Source organism: Lipotes vexillifer, unplaced genomic scaffold (assembly GCF_000442215.2).
Source record: "Lipotes vexillifer unplaced genomic scaffold, Lipotes_vexillifer_v1.1 scaffold1531, whole genome shotgun sequence".
NCBI classification, from domain to species: domain Eukaryota; kingdom Metazoa; phylum Chordata; class Mammalia; order Artiodactyla; family Lipotidae; genus Lipotes; species Lipotes vexillifer.
Window position 1 is genome coordinate 70,819 of NW_006773724.1, and position 14,656 is coordinate 85,474.

The window sequence follows — 14,656 nt, forward strand, 5'->3', positions numbered from 1 at the left end:
GGATTAGCAGGCGGACCCTCAACCACTGCGCCACCAGGGAAGCCCCATTTATCAGTTTTATCAGTTGACCCAGTAATACTTAGTTCTACTTTTCAAAACCACTTTTACTGGTTTCTTTTTATTATTTATATGGTAAAAATACAAGGAAGGAAACTAAAAAGTACCTACATTTCTACTGTCCTATTAACTTTTTTTTTCTACCATTATCCTCTAATTTATACTAACTTTGCCAGTCACCTTTTATCCTGGATATAGTCAAGGAAAATGCACATGAAATAACTACTTTTATATATACAAATAATGCTGCACATAGGGTCTGCTGTTTTAAATCACTTGGGAAAAAAGTTTCCAGTAAAACCTTCTAAAAGGCCAGATTTGTGAATCAGAGTAAATTTTGTAATATAAAAGTCTATTTTAAATTTCTTAATCTTTTCTTTATTATATGCTTCAGTAGTAGCATGTAATATCAGTCTATCAAGTAACACATTATTTTCATATTTCTTGATGAATTGGTAGATTGGGATTGACATATTACACTAATATTAAATGGATAACTAATAAGAACCTGCTGTGTAAAAAACTAAAATAAATAAAATTCAAAAATCCAAAAAAAAATAAAATAAAATGTTAGCCTAAAGCCAACATGCTTTGGAAGGCAATCCTTCTTATCGTTTTTTTTTTTTTTTTTTTTTTAAATAAAATCACAGGTTGCATTCTAAAATTAGGAAAGTTAGTTTTTGGATTGAAAAATAATAAAATGATATTATTTGTGGTTATGTTCGTCTTTTCCACTAGGAATGCTAAACATGAGTTGACTGTATGAAATAGGAGCTTTCTACATTTTTTGTGTGTGTGTGGTATGCGGACCTCTCACTGCTGTGGCCTCTCCCGTTGCGGAGCACAGGCTCCGGACGCGCAGGCTCAGCGGCCATGGCTCGCGGGCCCAGCCGCTCCGCGGCATGTGGGATCTTCCCGGACCGGGGCACGAACCCGTGTCCCCTGCATCGGCAGGCGGACTCAACCACTGCGCCACCAGGGAAGCCCCACACTTCTTTTCTGATTGTAAAAAATAATATATCCTCCAAAAAAAAAAAAATATATATATATATATATATATATATATATATATATATATATATATATCCATATAGGAAATTTGAAAAATTAGGAAAATATAAAAACAAATTTTAATTCATGAAAAGATAACTGCTATTAATACTTTTGCATATTCTAATCTCTAAGTATTTATATGTTATATATATTGTGTGTGTATATAATTTTGTGTAGGTATATACATTTTAGTTTAAGTGTGATTAAGTTATGTGCAGTTTTCTGTCATACTTTGCAGTTAACGTTAGGTCACAAGCCATTTCCCTCTAAAAACACCACTTTTAAAAATGACTTGTGCAATATTTCCTTTTAGGGGTGCTGTACGGTAATTTGGTAAGCCTTTCTTTTATTAGATTATTTACAGTTTTTCACTGTTATAAATAGAATTTTGAACATCTTTGCTCCTCATTGTCTCTGATTTTTTACTGAGGATAGGTTGCTATCAGAAGGTATTTAAATTTTAAGGTTCTTAATATATATATTCTGTGTTTCTTCACAGATAATCTTTGGAATTCGTCTTATTAGAATTTGCATTTTTTATTATAAAAATGCATTTGAGTTGAAATCTTGAAAACTGCAAGGGAAATAGTAAACAGTTACTCATAGGCTTATGTTTACAACACAGCAGTTGTTAGCCTTTGGGGGTAATTGCTTTAATCAATTTTTTCTCGGTGTAATGGTTGCAGTACTATGATACTACACATTCAATATTGTAACACACATTAAAAAAAATCACATCATATTACAAGATAAAAGCATGTTATATAATGTTTACATAATCAGTATGTTTTTAAAAGGTCCTACCAACCATATATGTTTTGAATTGAGGCTAGCAGTTGGAGGAGAAAAAAATTCCTTTAGTCATCCAAGACTTAAGTTTATGAAATGTCAGTAAGGATGTCTGTTTGTCCTTCTGTCTACCATCTTGCCTCCCTCCTTCCTTCTCTCCTTCAGTACTTTTGGTGAATAATTTCAGAGGAGAAAATTTTTGGAAATATTAAGTCAGAGAACTAGATAATTGCTATAATTGTTCCTGGCACCTTACTTGTTTCTTGCCCAAAGTTGTCATTCCTGTGAGGTAGCTAGATGGTGTTTTTTTGTTTTGTTTTTTTTCTAATGCAAGACAGCAAGTAATTACATGGCTTCTTTCTCTCATTTGTTTGCTCTTGTTGTTACATAAGGTTTATTCGTTGGAGGTTGAAATGTAATAAAGGGATGAGCTTATAGCAAAAGGGCTTGTCAACTCTGAGTTTAAAGCTATTTACCTTCTGATCAGGTTCCTATGTATCCATGAATTTTACTGTTTAATGAAAGTCTAATTATTAAACATTAAAGAGCCTCCACCGTCTTCACACCACAACTCATGTTTGACAGACATACTTCTTAAGATGATGGGTCTAAATTGTGCTTCCCTCTTCTTAGGTTTACCATAGTCACTTTTGGCCATTGGAATGGACGATTCCATCAAGAGATAACAACAAATGTTATGCAAAAATAGTCTGCAATATCAAAGACAGTGTAAGTGCTAATCTTATTTACGCCTTTCTACTAATTTTTCACATGGTACATACATTGCATTCCTTTAGCGTTCAACCTGTAGGTCTCCTGTTGGGATGTTATCCCAGGGCGAGGCCCATGATGACACTGTTTGACTCCCCTCTGCAGTGGATGTAGTGGGCAGGCAGTCAGAACTTTCTGGAGGAAGGAACCAGAGGGACAACTTGAGAACTGCTTGTGTTTATTAGAGGGGACCAATGAAGCTGTCAGCTGTCTACAAATAATGACAAAACAAAAAAGAACAGTAATAACCCAAGTTTGTATCCTATCTGTCACCATTCAAAGATATTACATAATTATTGACTGTATTCCCCACATTGTACATTTCATACCGGTGACTGATTTATTTTGTAACTGGAAGTTTGTACCTCCTGATATCCCTTCACCTATGTGGATTGAATCTTTATGAGAATTGGTATTTTTAACTTAACTGAGATCTTACTTTTAAAAAAAATGTCCCCAGTAAAACTATAAACAATGCTAAAGAATCCATATGTTAAAAGGCTAATAAACTCATTTTCTTATCTTGGGATTTGAGTATAATTAACTGATATATCCTGTTTAGAAACTGCCACTGTACACAGCACAGTTGCAGATTGCTTTTTGCAGAACCCAAGGTTCTAGGAAAATCTGGATCCTCTACAAAAAAGGTCATCATAGATGCATTTAAAAAATGGACATACTGTGATAACCTCTAACAAGCTATACAAAGTAGAAATAGAGGACAATTTCATGTAGAGTTTTATCTTTTTAGACATAAGTTTTAATAACGTCCTTTGTATGAGTATACGTTAGATACCATGCTACTGTAGGAGAGAAAGGAGAAAAGGAGAAAATGTCAGACGTTCTCATTGGCAGCCGTGTGTCTAGCAAGAGATACTTCATTCGCACAAGGCAGTCAATGAAACCTCAAAAGTTTCACACTGAGCAAGTCTTTAATTTTAACTGTATCCAGTTGTTTTGTCCTTTTTGTTTTTTGAACTGCTGTGTCATTTGTTCAAATCGAATTTTTTTTTTTTTTTGGCGGTACGCGGGCCTCTCACTGCTGTGGCCTCTCCCGTTGCGGAGCACAGGCTCCGGACGCGCAGGCTCAGCGGCCATGGCTCACGGGCCCAGCCGCTCCGCGGCATGTGGGATCTTCCCGGACCGGGGCACGAACCCGTGTCCCCTGCATCGGCAGGCGGACTCCCAACCACTGCGCCACTGCGCCACCAGGGAAGCCTGGCATTTTTTATATAATATGAAAAATAATTTTCATTACCGGTAAACTCACCTTAATTAAAAAGACTGAGGCGATAAATAGGATGATGTTGTTTTCAATTATTTTCCTTAAAAAAGATAGTATTAGAAGAGACGAATACTTGTCATTGCTCTTTTGTCATGAGCCGTCTCATACAAAAGCTTGCTTCTGGAACTTGACCATCCTTGGGGCTTGCTTTATTCATTTTGAGTCGGTCACTTCACAGCGTCTAAATGTGCTTGGTTTTAGATAATACTTGCTTACCAGGCTTTTATGCTTTTTGTGTGCTACTCTTTTTTTACACGAAATACTTAAAATTTACAGAAAGGGATGGGAGAATGTACCTACCATCCAGACTCGAATGAATATTAACATTTTGGTGTATTTGCTTCAGAGCTTTTCTCTTATCAGAGGTAAACCATCACAGAGGCAGTTTATAATAGCCTATATGTAACTGAACACTTGAAATGTGCCAGAGACTACTTAATGGTCCACATGTACAAACTTATTTAATCCTTACATAACCCTATGAGGTATGTGCTATTGTTATCCCCATTCATAGATGAGGAAACTGAAGCGTGGAAGTTAAATAGTTGTGCCAGGGTACTTACTAGTTAATGGCAGAGCTGGAATTCAGTCCCAGGCAACGTAGACTCTGTGCTGTTAACCACTAGCTGGTGCCGGTGCTGTCTTTTGTATTCTTCTTGATCCTCCACCCCTCACTCCTTCCCTACTCCAGAGGCAGCACTGTCCACAAGTTGGACTCTCTCACCTGTTCATATCTGTATATGTTTGCTGCCTATTACTTACCATAAATGTCATACAATGTGGTTTAAAGAAGAGTGGTATCCTCAGCTAAATAGAAGCCTGCCCTTTTTTTTTTTGAATCTCAGTTTGAGATTTATCCATATTATTACATGTAAATCTAGCATATTTTAAGAGCCTAGTATATTTTGTGTTTTATTTATCCATGTACGCAACCCCTGACTGTCAGGATGAATAATGTAAGAGTCTAACTAACATGGAATGTATCACATACAGAATGCCCTTCCTGATTGTTTCCAGGGAGCATTGCACCTTAGATCAGGCTCTGGGCCTCATCACCTGAGCTACCTGGTCTGTTGTGAGGGTGCTGGACTGGATGCACTACCCCTGAGCTGGCTCGGAAAGTCTGTGCAGTAGAACGCAACAGGCTTCCCTGCTCTTGGCAGAGGTAGCCTGAGTTTGAGATTTAGAATTTATCCAAAATAATTCCCACACAGGTATTTCAGAGTTGCCAAATATTTTTTTTTGTTGCATTCACTCAGAGAGATTGACAAATATCATATGATATTGCTTATATGTGGAAGCTAAAAAAAGGGTCCAAATGAACTTACTTACAGAACAGAAATAGAGTCACAGATGTAGAAAACAAACTTGTGGTTCAGGGGGTAACGGGGGGGATAAACTGGGAGATTGGGATTGACATATACATGCTACTATATGTAAAATAGATAACTAATAAGGACCTACTGGGCTTCCCTGGTGGCGCAGTGGTTGAGAATCTGCCTGCCAATGCAGACGACACAGGTTCGAGTCCTGGTCTGGGAAGATCCCACATGCCATGGAGCAACTGGGCCCGTGAGCCACAATTACTGAGCCTGCGCGTCTGGAGCCTGTGCTCCGCAACAACAGAGGCCGCGATAGTGAGAGGCCTGCGCACCGCAATGAAGAGTGACCCCCACTTGCCACAACTAGAGAAAGCCCATGCACAGAAATGAAGACCCAACACAGCCATAAATAAATAAATAAATACATTGTGTATAAAAAAAAAAAAAAAGGACCTACTGTGTAGCACAGGGAACTCTACTCAGTACTCCGTAATGGCCTATATGGGAAAAGAATCTAGAAAAGTGTGTGTATATATATAGATAGATAGATAGATAGATAGATATAGATATAGATATAGATATAGATATAGATATGCATAACTGATTCACTTTGCTGTACATTTGAAACTAATATAACATTGTAAACTACTATACTCCAATAAAAAATTTTTTTAAAAGTGTTTTCACATTGGAAGGATCTTAAGTCTGTGCTATCTACCCCCAAAACTTTAGTGTAAATGATTTTTTAATTTGAATGGTTGCTCTTAAATGTTTCAGCTACCACAGGTCATTTATCTGGAGCTTTGAGAGAATCAGATAGAGGAGATGAGGGCACAATGGAACGGCCCTTTGAAAACATCTTCCAGAACATTTTGGTGCTTATGGGGTTGCACACATTTTTGCTTTTCATGTTTTTCTTCATCATCATCCATGGCTGATTCCTGTCTTTCCCTTCTTGCTTGTTGTGACCACACGCTTTGTACTGGCCCATGTTGGAGTATCTTCAGCCTAGACAGCTTTTAGCAGCAAGCATTAGTATAAGCCTTGGCCATTTCTGAATGGGGGTTTTAGATTAGACTGGGGAAATATTCCAGTCTGTTAAGGGGGGAAAAGCCGCATAATTTTATTACTTTTTTGTACCTTAGGAACGTGTTGTGGGCTTCCACGTACTGGGTCCAAATGCTGGAGAAGTTACCCAGGGCTTCGCAGCAGCTCTCAAGTGCGGGCTGACCAAAGACCAGCTGGACGGCACCATCGGAATCCACCCCGTCTGCGCAGAGGTGGGTCACTACGTTTTAAAGGCTCTGTTTCAAAGTGACAGTGTCACCTGGCTTACAGGGGGCAGATCTAGGACTCTGCAGCTAGTGTTCTTTCTGCTCTACTCGAGCTACTTTTACCTCCTTAGAGCTTATTAGTGATGGAGAATAATATCTCAAAAGAAAGCCTTGTCTCTAGAAATGATTTTTTCTCTTTCATATGTTTCTCATTCCTGGTAACCAGGTAGTACCGTCATGCTATTAAATGGTAAAAATGATTAGAGTGCTTTATAGAGATATGCCTCAAATCTTTTATTTATCATGTGTCCTAAATTATTTTCCTGGCAGTCAGCTAATAATGCCGTCCGTACCCAGAAAGAGCATCAATCCTAGTTATCCCTGAGCTACGTGGAGGCTAAATTATGTCTACCTTGTGAGCTTTTGACATTAAAGAATGAGAATGAAAGTGAGGCTTGTAAAAGATCAAGCAAATGGCAGTAGAACTGGAAATTGACCAATGTGGGCCTCTGGGTGTCAGTGTTTCTTCATGCCTGTCAGTGCTCATTCCAAGAGTCGAATATTGTAATACCACTAAGTAGGGCCTGGAAACCAAAAAAGTGTCTACGCTGGAGAACTTGGAGGTGGGGAGAGGTTATCTCATAAAGAGGCTTAGGTATGGAACTGAGAACTGCAGCCTGGAAAAATGTTCTCATTTCCTTTTTCTTTGCCTTTTCCTTGAGTAGGGAGAGTGTCTTCCTCTGTATTAATAAGCACCTGTTTAGTGGCATTATTCACAGAAAACTTTGTGTGTATGTGTTGTTTTGTTCTATGTGGTTTTTTTTTCTTCTTTTTTTGAAAACTTGTTCTTGTGAAGTAAAACTAAATTTCAAACATTATAAATAAAAATTGAAAAGAGAATAGATCTTAAAAGCTCTTAAAGAACAGGCAGTATGTGGGTTTTTTTGTGTTTTTTTTTTGTGGTACACGGGCCTCTCACTGTTGTGGCCTCTCCCGTTGCGGAGCACAGGCTCCGGACACGCAGGCTCAGCGGCCATGGCTCTCGGGCCCAGCCGCTCCGCGGCACGAACCCATGTTCCCTGCATCAGCAGGCGGACTCTCAACCACTACGCCACCAGGGAAGCCCAGTATGTCTTTTACTCAGTGTAATGACTGAGACTGTCTGGGGAAGGAGCCAATTAACTTAATTTTTTGTTTTTTCAAGAACACTTAGTGTGTTAGTTTCCTCGGGCTGTTGTAACAAACCACCACAAACTGGGCATTTGAAGACAATGGAAATCTATTCTCTCAGAGTTTTGGAGGCTAGAGTCTGAAATCAGGGTGTCAGCAGGGCTGTGCTCCCTCCAAAGGCTCTAGAGAGGATGGCTTCTTTGCCGCTTCAGCTTCTGGGGTTGCAGGTCTTGACATTTCTCGGCTTGTAGACACATCACTCCAGTCTCTGCCTCCGCTTTTCATGTGATCTTATCTCCTGTGTATCTGAGCCAAATTTCCCTCCTATTGTAAGGATAATTAGTCATTGGATTAGGGCCCACGCTGATCCAGCATGATTTCATTTTAACTTGGTTACATCTGCAAAGACCTTGTTTCCAAATAAGGTCTTGTGCACAGTACCAGGGCTTAGGACTTGAACATCTTTCTGGGAGACTTAATTCAACCCACGACAGTGAGTATATTTAAAAGTCTAAGATACTTTAAAATAAGAACAGTCATCTCCGACAGGGATAAAGACATAACTTCCCAACTTGGTTCTGCGAGTGTCTAATTTTTTAATCTGAATTTGGTTCTCAGTGGGCTGGTTGAAAAGGCTGATGTGTGCTTGCCTCCTGCCGCCTCACTTGTTTGTGTTGTATCGTGTCGTGTCGTGTTGTGTTGTGACCCAGCAGCAGTGAGAGTGCGGCAGCATCTTGGCAGGATGACTGCCAGCTGGGCAGAGAGGTGCAGTGAAGAGGCAGGTGTCCTCCTGAAGCCCGGGCTCGCAGGGAGGTCAGCCATAGGCCTGCTCCCGCCGTACGCCTGGCACCATGGGAACCCTTTTTAGGTCTTGATGTTTGCCACTGTGCCTCTCCATCTGCTGGTTCTTTTATGACGTTGAAGCTCAGAGGTGAATGTTCTTCTCCTCTGATAGGGCTTTTTTTCTTTTTCTTTTTCCCAAGCTGGCGGCTGATTAACGAGATTAAAACCCTGGATGCTGTTATCTCATCCTCTGAGCGCATCTGTCGTGCAGCCATGTGCCTAGCACTGTGCTGGGCACTGGGGAGCAGCAAGGATTTAGGATGTGAGTCAGAGCAGGGAGGCAGGTGAGGGAAGTGCCAGTAACAGTCCAGTGTGGCAAGCCCTAGGGTCAGGGGACACCAGATACGAGAGCTCTGTGGAAGAGCTCATGGCCTTTCAGGTCCCTGAGCGCTGCTGTAGCTTGAAGAGCTCAGAGAGGGGTAAGAAAAATGATAAAATTAGGCTGGAGAAGTAGGTAGGAAGGTCATGGCCTCATAAACCAAGGCGGGACATTTTGACTTTATCCCGGGGCCATTGCAGTTCAGCTAAGAGAGCTTTAAAGCTGGGTCGGGGTCCGGGGGTGGGGGTGGGGGGTGTGATCAGACACCTTACTGAGAGAAATCCCTCCGGCTGCGCTGTGGGGAGAGGTCCCGCCGAGGCACGTCTGGAGGCGGGCAGGGGCAGGGGCCCGAACCGGGGTCGTGGCAGTGTGTGTCAGAAGACACGGTCCAGGCGAGAGGGAATAGGAGATGGAGTTGATCGCACTAGCCCGCTGTTTGGAAATGGGAAGAACTGAGAGTGGTTCACATTTGCGGCTTGAAGTAGGGAGCAGTTGTAGAAAGAGCAGCTTCCCGGGGAATCACACTGCAGAAGCGCTGAGGTTCCTGAGGGCTTACTGACTGTGTCAGGACCCTGCCCTCCATGTGCTGACTTACTTATTAGTCCTTACAGGAACCCCACAGGGTGGGTGGCAGGAGTGTCTCCATTTGACACCCGAGGGAATTGAGGACAGAGCGGTTGAGTGACCTGGCAGCTTGGAAGTGGCAGAACCAAGATCCAAACTCAGGCAGGCTGGCTTCCGAGACACCACGCAGTGTAGACGGTGCTCTACACACCTTCCCACAGCATTTGATGTGGAGATGCTGTAACTCACAGGGCCAATGGGCCATGCTGTGCAGAAAGTGTCTAGGGGAGTCCCTGGCATTCGGCAGATACTCAGTAACTGTATGTGTTAGCTGGTTTTCCCCAGGGTATTTCATTACAGAAGATGTAGCTTGACTAAAAAGTCATCATTACAGTATTTTGGGGAGAGGGGAGGTGGAGGAAGGAGGTATATTTCGAGAAAGCTCCTCTGGTGATTTCTTTTACCTCTGGTTTTGAGCAACTTGCTTAGAAACTAGATTTTGAAAAACCAAACACTTGTGACAAAATCCTGACTGTGGAAATCTTTCTTAAAGCTTCTTGATTGAGGGAAAGTAAAATTTGATCAGTAGGGGATTTTTAGGGGCACTCTTGGTAAATGCTGAGTTCTGGCTGGCATAGTATGTAATTGGATTTGCTACTGGACCCACTGGTTGTTTTTTCTGTTTGTTTTTTTAGCAAACAGCCATGTGCTGTACAGGAGTGCCACTCCAAATGCAGTCCAGAGAATGTTTGTTACTAGTCCATAATGAGATCGGAATGGAAATGAAGAAAAAGGGTTTAGAAACTTAAAGGGTAATTTGACAGTATCTGATATAATAGAAAATTTGGGTTTTAATTTTACATGCCTTTTAAAAGTTCGTTTCCTAATCATTTTTATCAAACTTCACAAATGTCAGTCCGTTGGATGGATTAGAAACAGTAATAATTTGAAAATTGGTCCTGGGCATTGCTTTCAAGTGTTTAGAACTAGCCCGGCTCCCGTGCCAGCTGTGGGTGGTTTGCAGAACGATTCATTGAATGAACTCTTCTGTACCATTTCGATAGAATAACCTGGGCAATTGCACAACCTTTGGCTCTCAGAAGTAATTGCTTACAGAAGTTGATGAATTCCTCAGTGGAGGCTTTGCTTTTTGGAGCAAAATAGTTTCCAAAGGGTTTCCTTCTGGAATTGCTGGAGGAGGAGGAGGAGGGACTCCTGTTGTTTTGACTGAAGGCCCCTTGGTTTCAGTACGAGAGAGGGGGTCTTAAGGCCTGGGGTGTCAGTGATGGCACGAGCGTTATTCAGTGTGAGGACGATATGGTGATAATTTATTCTGGACATCTGAGCAGTAATAGTTGAATAGGAAACTGATTACACATCATTTTGAGTAATAATTTCAACTTAAGTTTATTTGTAGAGAGAAAAAAATGGCTCAAGAAGAAGGAGCATCAGAGAGAAGACCCTGTGAAATGTCTTAAAATGACTTGTAGAGCCAAACATCAGAAGTTTTGTTTTATTAATAGTCAACATAATCACAGTCTTCAGTGAAGGGGGGTCTTGTGAGGCTGGGAGGTGTTGGCCAGATAAGAAATGTGAGGTACATGCCTACCGCATTTGCCCTTTTGTGAGTGTTCTTTGTGCTGGGATCGAAAAGCTGCCTCTGCTCATTTTTTTTACATGTATTTTTATGAAAATTCTGAAGCAGCTCTGCACATATAAAATGTGTGTAAGAATTGACCCCATCAGTTTTTCCGTTTAGACTAACCAACAGCAGCAGTTTGGCTTCCCCCATCTCTTTAACATCAGCATGTTTTCCAGTATAAGAAAAATAGATAAGAGCTCTTTTTTTTTTAATATCTTTATTGGCGTATAATTGCTTTACAGTGTTGTTAGTTTCTGCTGTGCAACAAAGTGAATCAGCTATATGCATACATATATCCCCATATGCCCTCCCTCTTGAGCCTCCCTCCCTATCCCACCCCTCTAGGTGGTCACAAAGCACCGAGCTGATCTCCCTGTGCTATGTGGCTGCTTCCCACTAGCTGTCTATTTTACATTTGGTAGTGTATGTGTGTCCATGCCACTCTCTCACTTTGTCCCAGCTTACCCTTCCCCCCTCCCTGTGTCCTCAACTCCATTCTCTGCATCTGGGTCTTTATTCCTGCCCTGCCACTAGGTTCATCAGTCACTTGATTCCATATATGTGCGTTAGCATACGGTTATTTGTTTTTCTCTTTCTGACTTACGTCACTCTGTATGACAGACTCTAGTTCCATTCACCTCATTACACATAACTCAATTTCGTTCCTTTTTATGGCTGAGGAATATTCCATTGTATATATGTGCCACATCTTTATCCATTCATCTGTCTATGGACATTTAGGTTGCTTCCATGTCCTGGCTATTGATAAGAGCTCTTTTTTTCCCCCTTAATTTGTTTCCATTTTTGATGGGTTTAGTTTTTTAACCACGTGTCCTACAAGTTCTATTTCTAAATTAATTCCTGAGAAATAAAACATAAGCTTGCAAATTCACAAGCCTGGAATTTGCCTCATTATTTTTCTTCCTTTATAAAAATTGGAGAGAGAACATGTTTGATGGTGTTTTAAATTGCCCGTGATACCATCATCCGAACACAGCTATTTTCATTATCGCATATTATCTTTCTGTCTTCATCCACACATTTTTTAAACAAAGGAGTTGTATTGCTTTTCAAAAAAGAATTGTACTAGTTTACAGTGTCATCAGCGTTGAATTTGAGTGCTAATGAAAACGTTGCAAAATTCAGTGTAACTTTTTCTTTAATAAGTATGAAAGATAACTATTTCAAGCATTTTCACATATCTTTATTAACAAGGATGAGCCTTTTTTTTCTTATAATTACTGTTTTTTTGGATGCAAGTTCACACATTTTTCTTCTGGGTTCATACTTTAAATGTTTTACTAGCCATTATTACTTGGGTCTGACTTTTTTGAGATGCTGCTGATATATAGGAAGAAAAAAGGCTTTGTTGCTGCTTTTAAGGCTAAAAAAGACCACGGGTTTTTCTCAGTATTGTTCCTCCTTTACACAAAAGTATTTTCCCCTTTTATTCACAAGTATTTTTCATGTTGATTCCTGTTGCTTTGACCTATATAAGTCAAAGTGGCCTCGATTTCTTGTGCTCTTTCCTCTTTGTATTAAAAATCAGGAGACCAGGGCTTCCCTGGTGGCGCAGTGGTTGGGAGTCCGCCTGCCGATGCGGGGGACACGGGTTCATGCCCCAGTCTGGGAGGATCCCATGTGCCGCGGAGCGGCTAGGCCCGTGAGCCATGGCCGCTGGGCCTGCGCATCTGGAGCCTGTGCTCCGCAACGGGAGAGGCCACAACAGTGAGAGGCCCACGTACTGCCAAAAAAATAAATAAATAATAAAAATCAGGAGACCAGTTGTTTCTCAGGAATCAGAGAATGCAGCTGACCAAAAAGCTTGTCCAGGTGTGCTGACAGTGATACAAGCACTTGATGAGTCTCGCTTCCACTGGGGTCTCTCCCAGATCAGCCATAGCCTCCTGTCTCAGTATGACACTTACTCAGTGGTTCTCAAAGGTCGGTCTGGGTTAGAGTAGGACAAATGGACTCTGCAGAATCTTACTTAGAGTTACCTTTCAACTTAACTTGGTGTGACCGAAAAGATTTGGATTGAAATTTTTTTTTTTTTGCGGTACGCAGGCCTCTCACTGTTGTGGCCTCTCCCGTTGTGGAGCACAGGCTCCGGACGCGCAGGCTCAGCGGCCATGGCTCACGGGCCCAGCCGCTCCGCGGCATGTGGGATCTTCCCAGACCAGGGCACGAACCTGTGTCCCCTGCATCGGCAGGCAGACTCTCAACCACTGCGCCACCAGGGAAGCCCCTGGATTGAAATCTTAATTGTATTCAGTAGCCACATAAGTTTCTAAGTTTAATTGATTTTACACAAAGTCCTTTTATGTTTTCATGCCTGGGCAGTATAGATGATCAGTTTGGATGGTGATTTTGTTTTGGGTTTTTTTGCGTATAAAAACAGAGGTTTATTCCTTGTGGTGCTCTAAGGTCATCATGGAACAGCTGCAGCTCAGCTCCAATTCCATCATCACTCCAGGACCTGGCTGGCGGGGCAGCCTCTCCTAGGGGCACAGCTGGCTGAATGGCAGAGGGACAGGAGGTATAGGAAAAGCACCTTGGTGCCCAAGGCTTCTGTTCAGGAGTGATGCTTCCCACTTCCATATGTATCCTTGGCCAGAGCAAGCCCCTGCCCCCCACATCTGTGTCCAGTAGGGCGGGAATGTATAATGTGTGGTCCACACAGTGTCATCACAGGGAGGTGAGGGCACCATATGTTTTGGAAACTAACAAAAATCTCACAGTTCAGTCAGAGTTAACATGAAGAGGAAAAGAAACAAAATATCTAAGACTTACTAATTGATGGTACATCAGCAGTAATGGAAATAGAGGAATTAAGGGTCAATGAAGGGTCAATTCCAGATGCGTGGCGCGTGGCCTGGTCAATCAAGTAGTGGCGCTGCCATTCACTGGGAGCCATCTGCCTAAAAGGGAGTAGTTGCCTGAATGAGACCATGACGAGAGCATCTAAAGGGGAGAGAGCTGAGGAAGGACCCCTAGGGCCATGCTGCCTGGCCTTGTTCATGTCGTGCACGTGTGGACGGTGGCATTGTTTGGGCAGCACACTGGAATAAGCAGATCAGGCACCTGGTTCTGCAGCCCACCCGCCCTGGGGCTCTGACCACCCTAAGGGCTGGGGAAAATCAGTGTTTCAGGGACGTGCCACCTGGAACGATGGTTAAGAATCCGCCTGCAGGGGACACGGGTTCGAGCCCTGGTCCAGGGGGAAGATCCCACATGTGGCGGAGCAGCTAAGGCTGTGCGCCGCAGCTACTGAGCCTGCGCTCTAGAGCCCGCGAGCCACAACTACTGAGCCCCCATGCACCGCAATGAGAGAAGCCACCGCAATGAGAAGCCCGTGCACCGCAGCAAAGAGTAGCGCCTGCTCGCCGCAATGAGAGAAAGCCTGCATGCAGCGACCAAGACCCGATGCAGCCAAAAATAAATAAATAAATAATTTTTTTTTTTTTTTTTAAAAAATGGGTGTTTCAGCAGCACACCTCTAAGCCATGGCTGAGGAGTAGCCACAAAAGAAGGAAACAGGAAAGAGGGCTTTCACGGAAGCAAAAA

General features: G+C 42.1%; 1 protein-coding gene across 2 annotated transcripts in view; it reads left to right on the plus strand.

Moving 5' to 3' along the window:
- TXNRD1 (thioredoxin reductase 1) overlaps positions 1-14,656 on the plus strand; it is a 63,069-nt gene that overhangs the window by 45,614 nt on the left and 2,799 nt on the right. For both annotated transcript variants that reach the window (XM_007448501.1, XM_007448502.1), the window contains 2 exons: positions 2,533-2,628; positions 6,423-6,557. In XM_007448501.1, coding sequence (XP_007448563.1) covers positions 2,533-2,628; positions 6,423-6,557 — 231 coding nt within the window. The remainder of the gene's footprint in view (positions 1-2,532; positions 2,629-6,422; positions 6,558-14,656) is intronic.